Source organism: Equus asinus, chromosome 2, assembly GCF_041296235.1.
Source record: "Equus asinus isolate D_3611 breed Donkey chromosome 2, EquAss-T2T_v2, whole genome shotgun sequence".
NCBI classification, from domain to species: domain Eukaryota; kingdom Metazoa; phylum Chordata; class Mammalia; order Perissodactyla; family Equidae; genus Equus; species Equus asinus.
The window spans coordinates 53,065,793-53,088,460 of record NC_091791.1 but is presented as its reverse complement, the minus strand read 5'-3'; the positions used below and the strand labels follow the sequence as shown (position 1 = coordinate 53,088,460).

Here is a 22,668-nt window from a genome sequence, read left to right as displayed (position 1 = left end):
TTTTCCCCTAACTCAGTAATTTAAATTGTGATAAGTTCGCCTGTTGAAATTTACCCTTAATACTCTGACCTACCTTTAAAAGCAAAGCTTTAGAGGTTCTCTTCACAAGAATGTTTTTCATATTATAAAATGACTAGGTCTCATAGGAAATGCAACCCACCTATATTATTTGGGTAAGAAAGAGGCACTCAGACAGAAGTTTACTTCTTTTTCAAATTCTATTTAATTGAATTGTATCTTCAGCTACTTAGATAATACCTTGTGTGGACCTTTTTGTTACTTGCAAGTTGACCTGACATGGTAAATGAAAAAATAGAGCATTTGATAAAGTTCAAGGATTAAAAGTCCTCTTGGAAAACGTGCCAGTGTTTTCTAGTTTACTAAAAACTAAACAGACAAAGATACAATATGGAAAATGTTACATATTTCATGTCAATCGATCACATACTGGTAGATTTTGAAGTCTAAATAGAATAAATGCTCTTGGATTTCTTACAAATTTTAGTTACTCCTTAGGTAAAATAATGAGTAGGATTTTATGAGATGATAATTTTAGGAATTTTGTCTTGGTCAATGGAAAAGATTAGATGGCAACAGTAGTAGGAGATAACTAAATAATGGGGGCCTGTTTGTTTTGAAAATATAATTTATTGCCCAAATAAAAATACTTTTGCTACACATATAGTACTTGAAAGGTTAGCCCTAGGACAGGGGAGGGAGCCTTTTACTGTGATTAGATTTTCTAATCATAAACACTGAAATTAAGTGGGGATGTCAGAAAAGTTTTTCATGTTATTTTAGTTTAGCAAAGATTTTATTTGTAAGTTTATAGCGCGGATACTATAGAAATATTCTCATGTGGTTTTGGCATTTTCAAAACAGTGTTCCAGACTCAGCAAATTGAATTGAAAGCTTTGAAAGGAATTTCTTACATATAGAAATTAACCTCTTAAGAGCCACTCTGAATCATAGATCTTGAAAAGTTTTTCCCCTGAGTGTTTATTAATTGCGATTAGCAAGATGTTAGATTTCTTTGAGACATAATAAGAGAAGGGGGAAACACAATGGCTTTGGATCTCCTGGGGATTTTTACAGTCTCTGCCAAAAGCTTTGGTTTACATCCAAACAGTCACACAAGTTGCCGTGTACTGAGAAAGATTTCTCCATGTGCTATAGGTAATTTAGAAACAGAGGTGGTTGTTAATTTCATTTTCCAAACTTAGATTTTTTTTTGGTAGTAAAACCGCTGTTTTTAAGGTGGTGAAATTTTGTTTTCACTTTTTAAGTTTTTAGAACAGTACCATGAATATAAGATACTTGGTTTTTATTCAAGCTGCTTCTGCTTCGAAAGTGAGTGTGACAGTCATAAAAAAATGCATACGTAGTACCTTTATTTCCTTCCTTCCTCTTCCTCTCCTGCGTCCCTCCCTGCCACTCCCACCCCAAGAAATGAGTGAAATCCTTTATGTAAAATATATCTTATTTAAAATAATCAAATGACCATGGATTCCATATCCACTTCACCCCTGGCCCCACGTTCTTGTGGTCGTGGTGGTTTTAGGTAGTGTAGTTCTGGAGAGAGAGTACTGAAAAGGTGGATTTTGTGTACTAATTCTTACCTCCTCCTTCTTTTCCTCCTCCCTTCCCCCATGCTGCTCTCACTGAAGCAGCTGGATTTTTATTTGTGCTTGGGGCAGGGGCGGGATGAGGGTTGATAGTACATAGGGTGGAGTTAAAAGACCAGATGCATCCTGATCATTTAAAATCCTTCATGATGTGAGTGAGCTAGGAAAAAATTATGCATGTTTAAGTCATAACTACTTTATTTTATAAAGAATAACACTTATATCTTTTTTAAAGACAAGTTCGGGTGAATAAGTTCTCCTACCCAGTTTACTTTTTCAGAAGCAATCTCTTTTTTTCATCCTAGAAATTTTTCTATGCGTGTATACTTGATTATATCTCTGTTTTTAAATAAAAAACTGGGGCTTAATATACTGGGGTTTTTTTCATATCATCCCTTATAAATCTACTTCATTCCTCTTTAATGAATACAAAATACTATATTGTATGGATCAAAGCATTACTTTAGATTATAATATAAAAACTAATATTAATTTGTATCCTAAAAACATTATGATAATAACATTAATACGTTGTATTTATATATACCCCGTCACAATTTGAGGATGAAACTCAGAAAATAACCATTAAAATTTTTTTTTTTGCTCTCTTACCAGACTTTCAAACCCCTGGTTGAAAAAAGTATACCCAGTTCAATCACTGCTGTAGAATTCCTTGTAGATAAACAACTGGATTTTTTAACTGAAGATAGTGCCTTTCAGCCCTACCAGGTAAGAAATTTTAGGTTGCTTTTAAAAGTTAACTATCATTAAACCTCGCTGATGTTTAGATCTTCTTTTAAGAACTGAATTGTAACTAACATCTAGGTGTGCAAGGAGCCCAGTGCCTTCAATAAATTTCGATTATAGCATAAATGATTTATTTATCCAATCAACAAATATATCCTGAGAACTTACTATGAGCCAGGTAGCATTCTATCACTGGGAATACACAAGTGAGCAAAATAAAGTCCCTGTCATTCTAAATAATGTCCATTGTTAGAAAATAAAGGGTTAGATATTAGTATAAATTAGCTTTGTTTCCAGCTCCGAAGGTTAAGCATTGGATCAGTTAATGTAATTAAGTGAGGTTAGTGTTTACTATATGCATACATATCATTTTAGCATAATAGTAGTTCATTTTCTTTTTCAGTGGGAGTATTCTTTCAGGTTGTCATTAATTGAACAGTTCGGTTTCTAAATTATACTTCCCAGTTTTTGCAGTTTAAATACAAATACATTTGATTGGAAAAACGTTTTCTGGTAGGCTTTTTAGATTTAAATCATGTGAAGAAACTCATCAAAGTGGTAAGCTAAATGTTTTTGAAAGTTTCTAGTGATGTTCTATCAGTTAATTTTTAAAGCTATAAGTAAAAATGCACAGTTCATTTTCTTTGTAGATTTGGATTTTAGACTGAATTAAGTCTATATATTTTATGTTTTTTTATTTAAATGTTTAAAATAATATAGTAATTGTATTGAAGGAAAAGATGAGTGAACTAGTTTGACTTTTTAAAAAATGGAACTGAAAGTCAGCACTCCTGTTTCATTTCAGAATAGTGTTTTTCAAAAATAAAATGTAGAGGCATCGTTTCCATGGAAAGAAGAAGAACTTGAGTTAATGAGCAGTGATTTGTTGTGTATGAAGTTATAGTACTTAGGGAATTAGAGTAGTTACGAGCCTCTTCTATTAGATCTACCAAAATGAGATGATAGTTCCCTCAGTTAAATATTAGTTCCTATTTTGACGTCTACATAGATGTACTTTGGTCTTTCCATGTTATTTTTCTTATTTTGTTAAGTGGGCTCGTTTTTGTACTGTTAGCTTTTGCTCTTTGTTTACAATATTTATTTGTAAATATCCATAGCAAGTCTCAGTTTAACAGTGAAGGTGTTAGAGCTTTTCCCTCAAGTTTTATTTTGTTTTGCTTTTAATTGTGAATCCATTTGGCTTACTATAGGTCTTATTATAATTTGTTTCATTTCTGACAATCTTTTCGTGGGAATTAGACTAGGTAAGTCTAGGTAAAATCAAAGGAACTTTCCAACTGATAATGTTTTAATTCTGTGGTTGCTGATTAGCACTCTGGAAATTTCAGCTTGGCATTGATTTAGAGAAGTGAAATTATTATGTAGAAATTACTTTTAAAAATAAACTGTTTTGCCAGGTTGCCTAAAACTCTACAACATGTTTATTAAAATTATAGTGATTGAAAGAATGTGCTAACATTTTATAGTTTGGGGATGTTTTTACATTTTAAACTGTTTTTGATTCTGATACTTCTATCATTTTGTTAAAAATAAAGGCACAAGAGCTAAAAGTAGATTGGTGAATTGTGTGATTGTCTTTGTTAGTAAGCTATTTTTATTGCTCTGCTAGTATAGGTAAATTGACCTCTGACGTAGAAGGTACTGTATCTTCCAGAGGTGAAGTGATTCACTTAACATTTTAACCATTTGTGTTTCACAAATAATGTGAATTCTCAGTTCTAAAAAATGAGTAGTTACTCTAAGAGCACTTGATTTAGGGACGCGGCATACCTTAATTTTAGAATTTCTTTTTAAGTGTTAGTTAAGTTTTTTTGTTTGGTTTTTTTTTAGGAAGATTAGCCTTGAGCTAACTGCTCCCAATCCTCCTCTTTTTGCTGAGGAAGACTGGCCCTGAGCTAACATCCATGCCCATCTTACTCCACTATTGTGGGATGCCTGCCACAGCATGGCTTGCCAAGTGGTGCCGTGTCCGTACCTGTGATCCGAACTGGTGAACCCCAGGCCGCCAAAGCAGAAGTGCACACTTAACCCCTGTGCCACTGGGCTGGTCCATTAATTTTATTTATTTATTTTTTTTTGTTTGAGGAATATTAGCCCTGAGATAACATCTGCTGCCAATCCTCCTCTTTTTGCTGAGGAAGACTGGCCCTGCACTAACATCTCTGCCCATCCTCCTCTACTTTATATGTGGGACGCCTACCACAGCATGGCTTGCCAAGCGGTGCCATGGGCACACCCGAGATCCAAACGGGCGAACCCCAGGCCACTGAATCAGAATGTGGGAACTCAACCACTGCACCACTGGGCCGGCAAGTTTAGTTAGTTTTATGATGGATTGCAGTAGAGCTGTTTTGAATGTGTTTCAATTTTTATATTTAGATTTTTTAATCACGTTAAGAAATACAAAAATATTTTCTCCAGTGTGTAAATGATAGGCACCTACTGTAATATTGTGAATGAAAATTTACTCCAGAGACCTACGATGGCTCAGTCAAGTTTTTCAAATTTATTTATTTAAATGAAATATAGACACATTACAGTTAAAGGAAGCAATTTTAGAGTTCGTGTAATTAGAGTGGCTTTATCCCAGAATGCTTTTCTTTAACCAGTTGTCCAAACAGTACATTAAGTTTTTTTGGCATCTTAAACATGGCAGCTGTTACTGGCATAGATATAGTAAATACTGCCTGACATGTCTTAACCTTAGGATAACCCTATGTAAGTCAAAGGGAGTTTGGGGAAAATTGAACAAGTCTTTTAAATGGTCTCCCTGTTTTTTTCTCACTTTTTAAATTTCATGAGGCAGTTTCTTCTGAATCTGGGTGTTAATTATCCTTTATAGACTTCTTAAGTATGACGGGGAAAAAGTCTTGCTTGGAATTGGCATTTGTGTATAGAGTGATGAGTATACATAGTAATGTTTTAAAAATTACCACAAATGATTCTTTGCTGTGAATCTAATTAATGTTTTTATAGTGGGAATTCCCATTCACCATCTTTCTCCTTGACTTCTCAGTATTTTATTTTTAATTTTTATTTATTTATTTATTTATTTTTTAAAGATTTTATTTTTTCCTTTTTCTCCCCAAAGCCCCTGGGTACATAGTTGTATACTCTTTGTTGTGGGTCCTTCTAGTTGTGGCATGTGGGACGCTGCCTCAGCATGGTTTGATGAGCAGTGCCATGTCCGCATCCAGGATTTGACCCAACAAAAGACTGGGCTGCCTGCAGCGGAGTGCGCGAACTTAACCACTCCGCCACGGGGCCAGCCCCAACTTCTCAGTATTTTATTCTGTAATAGTATGCTCCTTTACTTTCCTTTATAGTTGCACTCTGTCAATTTATCAGAATGATAACATAGATTGTAGGGTGATGGTTAGGAAACAGATGACTTGGGATCAATACAGATCCTTTCACTTTTAGGTCACTGGTTTGAATCCTGCATTTATCTCTGAATGATTTCAATGCATTGACTATGAGATGGCATGTTTTAAGTTAGTTCATCAGTCAGTTTTTTAGGTGACATGTAGTTGGGGGGACTGAGTGCAACTGTCATAGAGTGTAGTTTTCAATATTCTGAAAGAAAGTTGAATGAGGAGAAAAATCAAACCAATATCTTATAGACAATATAATGGATGCATATTAATTAGGTCACTGAAGCAGCATACCATAGTATTGTTCATTCTGTTTTTTCCTTCCTTATGCGCACAAATGAATTTCTGCTTCCTCCTTTTAAATTTCCTGATCATGCCTGGCCACAGTTAATTTTCTTTGAAGTAGAGGGGGAAGGGAAAAGAGAGGAAGTAGGAGGGAACTCTGCAGATTCTGCTGTGTCTTTCAGCTGGCTGAGAAGAAGGAGGAAAAAACAAATTATTGATTTTTAAAAATGTTTCTTTAAGAGTTTTGGAATTTTTCTTTAGTTTTGAGTTAGTGTGATTTCTGTAGTATTGTTGCTTTACTTTGGAAGATGATTAGAGAAGTTTTAAAAAGCTTTCCATTAAAATTTGAAGTTTTAATAAATTCATATAAAAACAGTTTCATAATGAAATGCGAACATTGAACTTTTAGCATGATTTTGAAATCATCTTGTCCTGGATTTTGGCTTCTGGCCATGCACACATCTGCAGTTTTCAGGTTGGTTGCTTCATAGAGGATATAGAAGAGATTATTTCTTACCTGAAAATTGTACATGACTCATATCAATTAAGCTGGGTTGGTCTGGCTTGTTAGTCCAGTATTTTTTAGAGATCACAATCCTCTTTGCTTTTAAATGTAATAAAGGAACAATAAAAAGGGCACTAGTTTAAAAACATTAGAGATTTTAAGCAGAATATGCTTGTTCAAAGTTATACCCTTTTTATCTTATTATATATTAAAATTCATTGTAGTAATGAAATATTTTCCCTAGAACAAAGTAGAATCATCCTAGACCTGAAGAAATGATCCTATTTGAAGTTCTGGGTCATAAAAAGCTGGTAAAAGTTTAGAGATAAGACTATTAATACTACAGTTGTTATCATCATAGGATATAGACATTATGCTACTAAGTATTAGATATAGTACTATTGTGCTGTGAATTGGTGGTTGAAGGAAAAGGGAATGGGTGGAACAGACCTGAGTATTTTCTCAGTATCTGGACTAAAGATTGCTTAAAGACTTAAACATAGAAGAGTCTTACATTATTTAGTTAATGAATATGTCTGGACTGTGTCAGATGTATGTATCTATCATTTCTGTAGTCCTTCAGTGAGAAAGTTGTTTTCCCACTTTGAGTCCATTTTGACCCACAATTTTTCTATCATTGATTATATAAATTTATTGGCTGTGGGTTCAGGATATTCCTAAGGTAGTTGTTGCTTAACACATCTGATTTACTAAAAATAGCTCAAATGATTGCCTAGGGTAAGTTACCAGTTTAGAAAGTGTAATGTAGCAGAGGCATATATTTTTTTCCTTCTAAATTTTTGTTATTGTCCTATGGAGTTTGGAATTGCTTCACAAACAAGGTTGAGAGAGTGTGAATGAGGTGAAATTTAGTCCCCAGTTAGCCAAGGTGGACAATTAACTGGTTGGTTGGTTGTTACTAGCCAAATATTATATTTTGTGGAATTAAATATTTGACATAAGTGAGCCACCGACAAGTTTGAAAATCTTGTTGGTAGTAATTTGGCGTATAAGCAGATTTATTCCCCAGGGAACTTTGATGATGTTGTTAATAGTTTACAGAAGGAAATAAAGAAAACTTCATGTTAGTATTGCTTTGGTGGATTGAAACAAGACTTTTTCAAAATTTTCTTTCTTCTTACTTCAATTTTGTAGTACAGATATATTACTTTAGAGCATTTTTAAACTATAACATTCCTATAGAGCAAATGGGAATTTGACCAGATACAGCACTTATTAGTATAGTTATGTAAATGTTTCTCTCCCAGAATTCCTCTCAGTTTTGTTCTTTTCCTGGTATCAAATGACAGCTCTCCCATTAATTTTACTAAAAGAAAATAATAAATGACTTCCAGAAACTACCAAGCAAACTGTTATTGTTGTTTTTAAGATAGAAGTTAGATGTTTTTTGCAGTGATGACTGAATTTGGCATTAAGAGATATGTTTTATAGCAATTTATAAGAAAGACTGAAAGCACATCTCCTGTTGGGATATAAGAGTGGAGTGCACCCAGCCCTATTCCCCCAAGAATGAGAGCGTCTGCAGTGTAGTTAGAAGAAGAAACAGGCACAAAAGATAGAGGGACTAGTGTTCTACTGACTGTTGACTCACTTGATTCTTCCCCAGAAAGGAGACTTTGCTTAGACTCTACTTCCCTTTTACTTGCTCTTTAAAAATTTTAATATCTGGCCTGGGAAACATCCTGACTTCATTCATTTAACAGTTATTTAAATTCTGTGCTCTCCCTATTGATAGCATCCTGCTAGGTGCTTAATGGTTTTTAAAAGTTAATAAGTCATAGTCTTTTTTTTTTTCTTTCCCAAAAGGAGTTTATAAACCATGACAACTTACATAAGAAAACAATTTCTGGGGCTGGCCTGGTGGTGCAGCGGTTAAGTGCACACATTCTGCTTCTCCGTGGCCTGGGGTTCGCCGGTTCGTATCTCGGGTGCGGACATGGCACCACTTGGCAAGAGCCATGCTGTGGTAGGCATCCCACGTATAAAGTAGAGGAAGATAGGCACGGATGTTAGCTCAGGGGCCAGTCTTCCTCAGCAAAAAGAGGAGGATTGGCAGTAGTTAGCTCAGGGCTAATCTTCCTCAAAAAAAAAAAAAGAAAAGAAAACAATTTCCTTGAAATAGACTTTATTTAAGGAGCCAAAAATGCATAGTAAAGACTTTAGGAATACAAAGAAAGGAGAAGTATTGAAAGGGTTAAAGAAGTCTCATGAAGGAGTTAAAAGGTGAATGGGATATATTTGAATGGAGGTGGAAGTGAAAGATAAGGAGAGTAGGGCAGACATTTGGCACAAGGGATAGCTGGATCAACAATAGGAGGAGGTGGATTTAGGGGACAGTAGAATATAGGCCTAGCTAGAAAAGAGAGTTTGATTTTGAATAGTAGATACCATACTAGATAAATAAGTATTGTGGAGTCAGATAAGAGGAAAAAGACTGCTAGATACAGTTACTGAGTGACTTTTATCTTGTAGGCCATATGAATCATTGAAAGCTTTAAAGCCAAGAGAGTAACAAAATTTTCTACATAACAGTGGCGTCTGGTTATTGTAATATTTCAGAAGCAGCTAATTGATTGGGTCTTGAATAGAATCTTTTCTTCTAGAAAATCCATCTGGCATAATGATTTAAGAGCATGAATTTTGAAGTCAGTTCACGCAGACATGGTTGCAAATCCTAGCTTTGCCATTTGCTAGCATGTGACATTGGGAAAGTCTAAAGCATTCTAAATAAATGGTTTGCATATCTATAAGATAAAGATACTATATACCTCAAAGTTGTTAGGAATTTTAAATGGAATGGTATATTAAAGAGTTTATTACTACTTAGAAACTGCTCAATAGAAGGTAGCTATTTAAGACGTGTTCTAAATTTCCCTTTTTGTAGATATCTTAAACTTTTTTCGTAGATATTTGAAACTTCTTTCTCTTCCTACCATACACAATCATTGGACATTTCTCTGCCACCATCTGCACCTCTCACTTTTAACAATCTGTCTTATTTGTCTTCTCTGGGACTCCTACCATTATTTCTGCACCTGGTGCTAGATAAACTTTTTCGCTGTCAATACAAACCACGGTCAGTGTGTAACAGAATATATCTTTGTAGTAGTGTTTCTTCTCTCCTCCCTCCCTTTTTAAGAAGTGTATTCGGATAAGAGTCCATGGTGACTTTTGAAACTTATTTTGGGAAAATGATATTAGAAAAGATGCAGAGCCTATTATGGTATTACCCTCCACAGCACACCCTTACCTTTTTTCCCACAGGGAAAGTCATTAGCTCCATTTGCTGCTGATAGTTATTTTTATCTCAAAAAGTGTAGGTGATATTCAGCAAGTTATGGAATTGTTTTATTGTTTGGCTCTGGAGATAGTACCACCATTTAGAAATCCTATAAGCATTGAATAAGAGTTGGGCTAAATGACTTTTGAAGTTCCTTCCCAACACTTAGAGCCATAATTCTGTGAACTTGCTCAGTGTGGAAGAAGCATTTCTGACCAACATTAACCTAAGCAAGTTAATCCCTGACTAATTATTTTAATCTCAGGGATAAAAGATATTCAACCTAAATCTAGGTTTATCTCAAAAGAGAGAACTGTTGACTTCAGGCAGTGCCAGATGCAAATCTAAATTTGCAAAATTGAGATAATAGGATTATTTGGATTAATAGTACTTAGAGCTTTCCATTCTGTATTTTTCTATATCTGTTTCTGAATTATATTTTGACAGAAGTTGAGCACATTCTCAGTTAGTCCCTGAGTTTTTTCCCTTTTTCATTTCACTTTGCCTTCATATTAGCATTTGATTGAAATTTAGAGGCTCTTTGTTGCCATAAAGTCAGAAAAAATGAGAACTGTGAGATTGTAGGATATACACTGTGCCAAGAGTGTAAAAACTACAGGATCATAGCCATAGCTGTGAAACTGATTACTGGTGGATTATTGGCTTGGTAGGATCAACATCTGTGGGCAGGCTTTGGCCTGGGGGTGGCCTAGAAGATGAGGCCAGAGCAGGAAGCTGCTATTGTGTAGTACTTGGCTTTATTCCATTTCTAGTCAAAAGTGACAGCTTGCAATAGTGGAGCCAAGACGAAGCCTAGAAAGTAGGATGGACTAAAAGAAAAGGGGAACCAGTAGCTAAAACAGAATCCATGTACTTCCTTATTTAAGTAGGCGTTTTAAAATTTAAAGTTGGTAAATCATGTTTTAATATTCAGTAATTTTGCTCTGCATTCTTTTTAAAGTACTCCTTTTATCTTCTACCTGCCTGATTTTATATCGCCGTGATTTCACAATAGTTGGGAAACATGCTTATTAAGGTCCCACAAATCAGGTATGTTGATTTACCCAAATGCATATCTGTTGCCATTAGAAAGGGAGTTCTTCATTTGTAAAAATTGGTTGCAAAACTTGGTGTGCTGAAAATATATCCATGGAGTCCAGAAACGTGTTATTTTGACTGAAATTTGGCCCATGTATGAGCTGTCCTGCAGTATTCAGATTAAAAACATTTATAAGTCACAGTCTGCAATAGTTTTCTCCTGGTCTCAAATCTGCTATGATCATATGCTGAAAAATCTGCTCGTCTCTTTTTTATTTTTTGTGGCTGCTGTTATGAATTTAAAGTATGTGAATTATGCTTGTAGACATCAGATTCCAAAGATTGCAAGCCATCACTAGTTACCATTGAGAAAAATTTTCTAGTTCCCTTTCTGCCAATCAAAAGAGGTTGATATTATTTATTTATACCTTTTGCCCAGTTGCAAATTCTTACTAAAGCACAGCCATGTTATTTAAAATCCCAAAATCAAAATTTTATTTCAGTGTTGTTAATATTTTCCATATGTAAAGTTCGACAGTTTCCAAAATATTTCCATGTGCATTATTTTAGTTAATTCTTATGTCAGCCTTATGAGAAAAACAGATTGTATTGTTATCTTAATTTTGTGTAATGGTTTCAAGATACATATATTAACTCTTTGAGAAGTCTAATTTACAAATGAATAATAGCAAAAATAGAAACCCACTTAAACTAGATTAAATAAAGGGATGGGGGATATTACGATACAACAGGCAATGTCATGGACATCTGTAGCAGGAAAGTGTAGCTGAACCTTATTCAGAATGGAATTAGGAACTAGACTAGAAAGTCAGGAACTCAAGTCACGTAATCTTTCTTCACCCCTTCCTCAATCTCCTTTCTACAGACAGGTTTCTTCTGCTTACTCATAGCTTTTGCTTCTCATAATGCTAGTTTCCATGTGACTCTGCTGTGTCAGTGTTGATTCAGTGCCCACCTGCCCCCTCTCGTTTACAAGACCTTTTAGATCTAACATTTGTGTTTTCTTAGTAAAATTAGAGATAGAGAGTATAGAAGAATGAAAGGCTAAAAAGAGAAGGGAGAAATATGATGAAGGGAGAGAATAAATAATAGCAATTTTTATAGACAAAGAAAGTGAGGTTTAGGGAAGTTGTGACTTGGCATCTAGGTTCACACAATACACCTAGTGGTAGTCTAAACAGACCTTGAACCAAAAGCTTAATTCAAAGATATTTCTACTATATCCCTCTGCCTTTGTGAGACATTAAACAGGAAGTGGCTCTTATTTGCACATCATTCCTTTCTTTGATACTTTGTTTTTTTTCTTAGAATTGACATCTTTCCTAAATATAACATTAAATTTTTCCTTAATTTTATTGCCTGCACAATTTCCCTAGACTTTTCAGACACTAGCATCAAGCTATACTCCAAATTTGTGCTTAATTTTTGGACTCATTTGTTCTCTAGGCAGAGAATCCAAACAGATTAAGATGTTTTACAGTCTCCCTATCTTCTCAGCTGCCTAGTTTTCTGTGTTGTACATATAGGTATCCTGAAGTCCTAGATTTGCTGAGAGTTAAAATTGAAAAACAGTACTTTAAAATAAAGCCCTTTCAGCCTCTAGCCAAAAGGATTGTGTCTAAAATCCAAGTCTTCCTAGGCTTCAGACTAAAAGCAAAACAGGACTAGCCCGTAGTCAATATGTAATAATAAGGACTGAGGGCTGTTTTTTTCCATATATTTGAGGGCCTGCTGTGCTGTATTCAGGAATACCTTGCCTTGCATAGATAGAGCTTATAATCTAATGGGAGAAACACACATAGAAAATTGTAAATCTAAATGTAGGCAAAATGTAGTAAATTGCAGACACCAGGGAGGTGTGCGGAATCCACTGTTCTTAGAATAGGTGACCGCTGAGTTGTCTCAGGAGGAATATAAATTAGCTAAGCTCTAGGACAGCAGGGTTGGTTAAGTGCATGAAATCAAGTGAATAAGCAGAATGTGTGTAGGATGGTCCACTTGTGTACACTCTAACCATTTCTTTCCTGTGAACGTGGAATGGTGATGAGAAGGAACTTTCTTAACCATTTTTGGTTGGGTCAGCCACCTGACTGACCTCAACCTCATTGTCCTCATGGAGTAGAGGAATAACGACATTTGTTAAAAAGAAGCAAACAGTAAAACTTACCATTTTAACCATTTAATTATACAATTCAGTGGTATTACAGGTATTAAGTACATTCATAATGTTGTACAACCATCACCACTCTCCTTTCTCAGAATTTTTTCATCATCTCAGACAGAAACTGTATTCATTAAACAATAACTCCCCATTTCCCAAGACCCCCCACTCCCCAGCCCCTGGTAACCTTTGTTCTACATTCTTGGTCTATACTTTCTTTGCCTATTCTAGATACCTCATATAAATGGAATCATAGAATACTTGTCCTTTTTGTGACTGGCTTCTTTCACTTAATATAATATCTTCAAGTTTTACCGATGTTGTAGCATGTGTCAGAATTTCATTCCTTTTTATGGCTGAATAATGTTGCATTGTCAGCCTATGCTCATGAGTGTGTGTGCACGCACGTGTGTACACATTTTGTTTACCTATTCCATTTGTTGATGGACGTTTGGGTTGTTTCCCTCTCTTGACTATTATGAATAATGCTGCTAGTCTCACCTTTCACTTCTTATGGGTATATACCTAAGAATGGAATTGCTGGAGCATATGGAAATTTGTGTTTCATTTGAAGAAAAGCCAGACTATTTTCTACAGCGTCTGTACCATTTTACATTTCCACCAACAAGGGCTCTAATTTCTCCATATCTATGAGAACACTTGTTATTTTCCATTTTCTTAATAATAGCTATCCTAGTGGGTGTGAAATTCTTTGCCTATTTTTGAATTTGGTTTGTATGTTTTGTTGTTGACTTTAGAAATTTTATCAATCTGTTGTCAGATATATGCTTTGCAAATATTTTCTCCCGTTCTTTGGGTTGTCTTTTCTCTCTATTTACCTATTTTTCTTTTGTTGCCTATGCTTTTAGTATCATATCCAAGAAATTATTACCAACTCCAACATCATGAAAAATTTCCCCTAAGAATTTTGTAGTTTTAGTCAAATGTTTAGATCTTTGACCCATTTTTAATTAATTTTTTTGTATAGTATAAGGTAAGAGTCCAACTTAATTCTTTTGCATGTGGATATCCAAGTTTCCCAGCACTATTTGTTGAAAAGATTTGTCCTTTCCCTTTGAATAGTCTTGGCATCCTTGTTGAAAATCAGTTGACCATTTATTCTAGAATTTATTTCTGGACTCTATTCTTTTTTTCTCCTTTTAAAGATTGACCCTGAGCTAACATGTGTTGCCAATCATTTTTTTTTCCTTCTCCCCAAAGTCCCCCAGTACACAGATGTATATTCTAGTTGTAGGTCCTTCTGGCTCTGCTGTGGGGGATGCTGCCTCAGCATGGAATGATGAACCGTGCTAGGTCCACTCCCAGGATCCTAACTGACAAAACTATACTGAAGTGGAGTGTAAAATTTAACAGTGGGCCATGGGGCTGGTCCCCTGGGGTCTCTATTCTATTCCCTTAGTCTCTATATTGTCCTTATACTGGGGCCACACTCTTTTGATTACTTGGGGTACCACTTTTCACTTTTTATAGCTTCATAACTAGTCCAAATGATTGTTAACCCTAAAAATAAATCTTATTAAAGTATATTCTTCTGCTTAACTGTTCAGATTTTCTAAAGCACTTGATCAGTCTTTGGAGTGTAACTCCTATCGTGTAAATTATTAACTTCCTTTTAGAGAAGTTATGTTTTTAAGAGTCAAGGAAAAAAGATTTGGTGATTACTGAACCATAACATATAGTCACTCATTTATTGCTATGAGCCTGTCACTCTGCTAGATATTGGGAATTTATTTTTATTTTTGGGGGGAAGATTAGCCCTGAGCTAATATCTGCTGCCAATCCCCCCCCCCCCATTTCTTTTTTGCTGAGGAAGACTGGCCCTGAGCTAACATCCGGGCCCATCTTCCTCTACTTTATATGTGGGACGCCTGCCGCAGCATGGCTTGACAAGTGGTGCGTAGGTCTGCACCCGGGATCTGAACCAGCAAACCCTAGGCCGCTGAAGCAGAACATGCAGACTTAACCACTGTACCACTGGGCTGGCCAATACTGGGAATTGAAAGACAGATAAAATACTTGATTCTCTTTTAGTTCAAAGGGAGAGACAAAAATATAATTATAGCAACATAGCGGAAGTTCTGAACTAGAGATATGTTCATAGTGTTCTGTACTGTGGCCTCAACTGATGCAGTAATACCAGATATTTGCTTGGTTTTTTTCCTTGGTTTTATTTTTTCCCATAAGACAAGAGTTTAGAAGATGGCAAAGAGATAAGGAAAGCTAATAGTGTTTCTCAATATGGTACTATATTAGGATTCTCCAGAACCTATAGGATATGTGTCTATGCAAGCCAATAGAATATGTGTCTATGCAAGCATGTATGTAGAGAGAAAAGGGGTTGGGGAGAAAGTTTTAAGGAATGGACTCGTGCGATTATGGGGGCTGGCAAGTCTGAAATGCACAGGACAGGCCAGCAATCTGGAAATTCTGGCAAGACTTGATGTTAAGTCTAAAGGCAGTCTGGAGGCAGGATTCTTTCCTCTTTGGAGGACCTCATTCTTTTTTCTTAAGGCCTTCACGTGATTGGATGAGGCCAATGCATATTATGGAGGCTAATCTGCTTATTCAGAGTCTACTGATTGAAGTGTTAATCACATCTGAAAAATACCTTCACAGCAACATCTAGACTGGTGTTTGGCCAAACAACTGGGCACCATAGCCTAGCCAAACTGGCACATAAAATTAACAGTCACAGGTACTGTTGATGTTGATTGTTTGCTTTGTAGTGAATTGTAGGAGAGTAGGCGTCTCTGGCTTTGGTATAGTTAAAAGACTTTAGCGGCTTATCACAGTCATTATACTAGTGGAAAAAAATATTCCCACACATTTCCAATCCCCCTCCCCCCTTATTTAGAGCTATTGGACTGTAGATTAAGACGACTGGAACAGTGGAAGCCTTCAAAGCAATCTTGTCAAGTCAGTTTAGAAGTAAGTGTCAGCAGACAGTGACCTGCCAGGTACTGCTGACACTGTAAATGTGAGAAAGTATCATTCTTTTCTGAATGTTACCATAGCTCTGCTTGCTCTTGAGTCTCATTGCTGTAATATTTTTTCCTGGCTATCCATGATCCCCTACCAATCCAGTCTAATTTCAGATCAGATTCTTAAATCACTCACACATTCCCTGAGATCTTTAGACCTAGTTATTTGATAAGGGTTACTAATTATAAATAGGCAATATCTTTCCATCACATTTGCACTTAAATATATCTCTCAAATCTGTAAGTGGTATAAAATAATAAGGGATTTTTTAAAAAAAAATTCAATGTTTTTCTAGATGTTCTTTGCCTGGTAGTCAGGTAGTCTACATGGAAATAACATGTTATTGTTCCCAATTAATAACCCTTCTCCCCTCTGCCATTTGTGGAATAGCCACTTTTAGAAATAGAAAATTTTGTATAATAGGGATGAATAAAAAATCTCTTCATGTATATAGAATCTTTAAGCTTAAAAGCCTTTAAGACATTATCTAGTATGTAGACTCTAAAAACACAATACCTGAATTACCTCAGAAGGACAGGTTTTTATTATTTCTCCCACATCCATTCCTATTTTCAAGGAATTAAGTTCCATCACATACTAACAGTTCCTTCCAATGCTTAACAGAGGCCACTATTAAGAGTTGTTCTTAATGTTTATTGCTTATGTTATATCAGTTAGGCATACTCGCATCAGTTAGTAGCATCTGACTGGCATGTTGTTAGTGTTATGAAGGATTGTGAGGCTCTGGTCTGGCCAAAAGTGTGTTTAATTCATCTTGTTTACCAGCAGCACTATAAAGGAGAGTGCTGAACTACTGATTTGTTTTTATTGGTCTTGATCACTTCCTAGCTATATCTCTTTCCCATTCTGTCTTGTTCCAAAAATAGGTATAAATATACATATTTGTAGTTATATTTTTTATGAGTTCAATTTGGGTGATGGCACAACTTGGGTAGCTCTGTCTTTTGCCCCAGAACTCCAGGAACTTGAGAGTGTCCAATTTAGTGCTAATGTTAGTAAAATAAGAAATAGTTTACAAATTAATCAAATCTTAAACTATAGAGAGAAGAATCAAAATCAGCACACAACAGTTGCCAAATTTTATTGAGATTCCCTTTTAAGATATCTAGTCATACACATACATGCTCATAATATAAAATGTATTTTCTTAGGGAATTTTGACTCTTGTTGGGGGGGAAGTTTACATCTATTAAAGTATTAAAATTTGGTAACAGAGCAGCAGGCCACCTTGGACTCAGATCTGAACTCTTCTGCTTACTGTGTGAAATGTTGGGCAAGGCATATAATCATTTAATTTTTGATTTTTCATCTATGAAATTAGGTATTTAATACCTGCCTCATGATAGTGTTGCCACTGTCTATGAGATAATGTATACAAAAGAACTTTGTACCTTATAGAATTTTTGTGACAAAGTGAATAAATATAGTAGGAGTTCGGAAAATGAAAAGGTCTGGTTGGGTAAATCTCAGTTCGTGCTATGTGTACTTTGAAGAAGCCCACTAGAAGTAATTGTCTTTTAAACCCTGAGCTGGCAAAATAGATGTCATTCATAGACTTTACCACCTCACCAGTGGGTCACATAATTGGTGAATTTCTTACATTCTCCTAGTTTTCACTTCATTTTTTTTCTAGCCAACATACTTCTCCTGTAGTATTTTATTTTGATCATTCTTACCAGCACCTTGAGTGCCTAATGCCTTTGTTTTTATGTCACATCTACCTTTTAATTTCCTATTTGCCCATTATTGGTAGCCACTAGTCACATGTGGCTATTTAAATTTAAATTAAGTACAAGTAAATTAAAAAATTCAATCTGTCAGTCATAAGAGCCACATTTCAAGTACTCAAATAGTCATGTCTGGGGCAGTGCAGATATAGAACATTTCCATCATCCCAGAAAATTCTTTTGGAAATTCTTGGCCTAAGTGCTTAACACTGCAAGGGAAAACTACATCCATGTATTTTGGTGTCATTGTATTGTCTCCAGTCTCAGCTGAGCCTTTAGTAGCAGTTGGCATCCTTTTCTGTGCTCCTTGTGAGCTTCCATTTCCTGAAGCAATCATTCCAAATTATCACTACTCAGCTAAGCTTCCTCTTTTTCTCTTAGTAGACGACCTTTCTCTACAGCTCAGAGGAAATTGAGGTTACAAGCAGGAATCCCTTTAACTTCCTGTCCTTATACCTGTCTTGCACCTTTCCTCACCTCTTTTTCTCTTGTCTCAGAGATGCGTCTTCTTTTTCTATGACTAATTCAATTTTACAAATATTTATTAGGCTCCCGTTATGTTCCAGGCACTATTTCTAGGTACTTAAGGTACAGCCATGAACAAAACAGGAAATAAAATTCCCTACTTTTCATATAGCTTACCTTCTAGTAAGAAGAGACAGACAGCAAAGTAACTATTTTAGTATATTAGAAGACCATAAATGCTGTGGAGAAAAAGAAAACCTGGCAGGAAGTGTTAGCTGGAACAGAAAAATGGAAAGTCCCTAAAATGAAAGCAATCAAAGAATAGCAGAGAGACAATTATTATGGAAATTAGTAGGAAAGAAGTAAGAAAGGTAATAAAGGTGTGTTAAATAGGACTTTCTAAGCTATTATAAAGACTTTGTTTTTTGTTCTCATTAAAATTTTTGTGAAAGCCTTTGGAGGGTTTTGAGCAGAAGAGTGATGTGATAAAACTTTTTTTCCCTAGATAATTTAAAACATATACAGACAGAATAGTAAAACGAATTCCCAGTACATCCAGCTTTAGCAATTACCAATACATGGCTAATATTGTTTCATCTTACTGCTCCTCATGTATTATTTTAAAGCAAATCCCATGTATATTATTTCATGCCTAAATGTTTCTCTTTATGCTTGTATGTTTACATACATAAATTAAAAAGTGTCTATATAGTCAATTCCAATTATTCACAGTAGTTATGTTCTAAAAAGTTACAAGTTCTCAGAAACATCAGGAATAATAGAATTAAAATATCAGATGTTTACTAATTTGCTTTGTCATCCTACATTATGCAACTGCCAGACTAACATTACCCCAACAGTATAATCATAAAAAACAGTCTAGGGGCTGGCCCCATGGCCAAGCGGTTAAGTACGCGCGCTCCGCTGCAGGCGGCCCAGTGTTTCGTTGGTTTGAATCCTGGGCGCGGACATGACACTGCTCATCAAACCACGCTGAGGCAGCGTCCCACATGCCACAACTAGAAGGACCCACAACGAAGAGTATACAACTATGTACTGGGGGGCTTTGGGGAGAAAAAGGAAAAAATAAAATCTTTAAAAAAAAAAAAAGACAGTCTAAATTTTTTTTTGCACTTCTTTTTATCTTTAGGGTATCTCCTGCTAGGAGTATGTTCACTCATTTTTTGTGTGTTTTATAGTCTTGATATTGTTCTTCTCTCTCCCTTGTGTTTTAAAAGGCTAGTCGCTGTCCTTGTGCTCCAGAATCCATCTTCAAAGACGCTTTGCTCCATTTAACATACCTTAAACCTATTCTTCATTGTTTTTCTTTTCCTTCATTACATAAATAAATTCAGTTCTCTACATTCTAATATAAAAAAATAAATGAAGGTTCTCTCATCACACCCATTCTAGTTATTGCCTTATCTTACTCCTTTGCTTCATAGCTAGACTTATTATAAATCTAATCTGACCTTTTATATTTTCTTACCTCCTAATAACATCTCCAGTTATTGTAGCCTGTCTTCTGCCTCCACTTCCACAAAACTGATGTTGTTAAGATTACTAATAACCTCTTAATTATTAAATAGATTATTCTAGTCTCCATCCCTGTCCTACTGAACCCTTGCATTTAACACTGGATCATAGTCTTGGAAATTGCTTCCATGCCATCTCTTTTTAGGTTTCCCTACTCTTTATCAGCCATCTTTGCTGATTGTAGTTTTGATGCTAGGTAGTTTTCCACAGTCTTACCTTTTGATGTCTTCTCATTTCACTACTTAGCCTAAGCAATGTCATATTTCCAATGCTTTCACTATCATTTAAAACTCTATCTTCTGAATCTATAACTCTAGTCCAGACCTCCCTGCTGTACTATCATTCATTTAACAATTGTTTGTGTAGCATCTTCTCTGTGCCAGGCACTATTTTGACAAAAATTCCTGCCCCCTTGGAACTTAAATTCTAGAGGAGGCACAGTAGATGATAAATATAATAATAAGTAAATGATACAGTATGATAGACAGTTTAGTTACTGCTAGGACAAAAGGAAAAAGTAAAGCCAGGTAAGAGCAATTAGGAATGAAGAGGGAAGAGGCAGGTTAGACTACAGTTACTGCACTGCATAACAACATTTCAGTCAACGATGGACCACATATATGATGGTGGTCCCATAGGAATAGTACCACATAGCCTCTATATGTAGTAGGCTATGCAATCTAGGTTTGTGTAAGTACACTGTATAATGTTGGCACAGTGACAAAATCACCTAACGACACATTTTTCAGAGTGTAGCCCCATAGTTAAGCAATGCATGACTGTATTAAATAGGGTGCTCACAATAGATGTCACTGACAAGGTGAAACCCATATATTCTACCGCACAGTGTGCTGAATTTCAGCACTCAGACCTTGTCTTTCTTCCTAATCATTCTATATCCTGGCGAAGGGTGTAACCACATCTACGTTGTTTATATCACGCAAGATTTGGGAATGTTTCATGTACTTCTCTTGCCCTTATTTATCGGCCTCCAAAAATTGCTGATTCTGGCTTCTTAACATTGCTTATGTCCATTCCATCCTCCTCATCTCTATTTTAAGGCTTCCATTTTCACCAGGCTGGATTATTACAGAACTCTCCAAATAGGGTCCTTCAGTCTTCCTATTCCCTTGCCCCCATCCAATCCATACCAGTGTACTTAAAAGTTCTCCACACATGCCATACTGTTTCATCCATCTGTGCCTGCACATACATTTTCCTCTGTCTTGAAAGCCCTTCTTTTCTGATCTCCCGTAACATGGTAAGTTACCTTGCATTTTTTAAGTTTCAACCAAAAAATCTTGGTGTCCATGCTTTTCTCAAGTTTCAACTTAAATATCTCCTCTTCCGTGTTACTTTTCCTGATACACCTAACTAGGTTATCCTTCCCCATCATCTTTGTCTCACCCCTGTATCCTCTGTTAAGACTCAGTTTAATCTGTGCTTGCAGTGATTTGTGTTAGTCTCTATTCCAACTGACTCTACAGTCCTCAAGGGCAGAAACTCTTATATGTATTGCCAGTCTTTTGGCACACTAAGTGACAGCTGGTGTTCAAAATGTTGTTGAATGAAATATATTCCTAATATGTTTGACTCATAAGAGAGCCTGTTAGTCCCATCCTCAGAGACTACTTCAAACATAATTCCAACAAGCTGTCTAATCTGGTTTCCTCTCCCATAGCATATGAGAAGCCAAAGGGAAAATTTTAAAAAGTGGCATGATGGTAGATTGGGAGCTTGACAGCACAAGAGGTTACAAAAGAAACTAAAGAGTAGTTACAACTCAAATTTTTGTCTCTAGGACAGTTTGGTCTATATGCAGCCACACTTTACATCAGTCAATAATTATGACTATCATAATATAGTAATCAATAATGATAACCATGAGTATTGATGAAAAGCTTAAATTCTGTTAGGATGTTATTTAATGAAGGAACTCTATTTTCATTCAGAATTTCTAAGATTTTGATAAATTTTCTTATTTCTATAAATTATCTTTAAAAACTCCATTTTTTGTAGACAAACTATAATAAGCATTTAATATACCTCATTCGGTTTATGTTCTCTTCCCTTTTTTCTAATTAGATTTCCTAAATAAGTTAAATGTATCCATTTAGGAATGATTGGAAATCATTGTGAAGTACATTGTTTATACTATTTGCTTTAACAGTACTAAGATACTCTTGTATTATGATACTTTGGAATTGTAGCTTTAACTCCCTCCTTTTACCTGAATAACAACACCTTTCTCATGTATTTGCATTTTCTCTACAATAGGCCCCAATGAAGACAACAGATAGACTTAAAGAGGAGTTATATGATAAAAGACCAAGTCACATGGCAGATCCAAGTCTTATCAAGTTACAGGACTTGTTGATTATTTCATTTTCCACTATACCTATCCTTTCTGAGAAAAGAGCAGTATGGTACAATAGTTCTTTCAGTTTATACGGTTATCATTTCCATAGCAGTATACTGGAAATAGTGAAAATCACCTCCCAAAGTGTGTGGCGTGGCATTAGTTTTGAAATTATCTCCCTTACATTTTGTATTTTTCAAATAATTTTTTTACATGTTCACTCTGTATAATAAGGGTAGTCATTGACACAATCATATGTATACTCCAACTGAGTATTAGTTTGTACCTCGGAATTGTTTTTAGTAGAATACTTTCCAAAAAATATTATGCAACCATATAATTTATTTCCTTCTTAGGTTGAACTCTGTCTTCCCCCCCAGGACAGGGGAGCACAAAGTAGAGTGAGACTGCCATAGGTGGAGTGCTCATCCAGGGCAAGGAAGTTGGGTTTTTGTTTTATTTTCTTAAACGTGGGCTGT

At 35.6% G+C, this 22,668-nt stretch overlaps 1 protein-coding gene across 8 annotated transcripts in view; it reads left to right on the top strand.

The window, feature by feature from the left end:
• The window catches only part of JMJD1C (jumonji domain containing 1C), a 346,802-nt gene that overhangs the window by 263,573 nt on the left and 60,561 nt on the right, over positions 1 to 22,668 (top strand). For all 8 annotated transcript variants that reach the window (XM_044755764.2, XM_014833340.3, XM_070488619.1 and 5 more), the window contains one exon: positions 2,241 to 2,354. Coding sequence is in view for 2 of the 8 variants with exons in the window: in XM_014833340.3 (XP_014688826.1) it covers positions 2,241 to 2,354 (114 nt within the window). In the remaining 6 variants the exon portion in view is untranslated. The remainder of the gene's footprint in view (positions 1 to 2,240; positions 2,355 to 22,668) is intronic.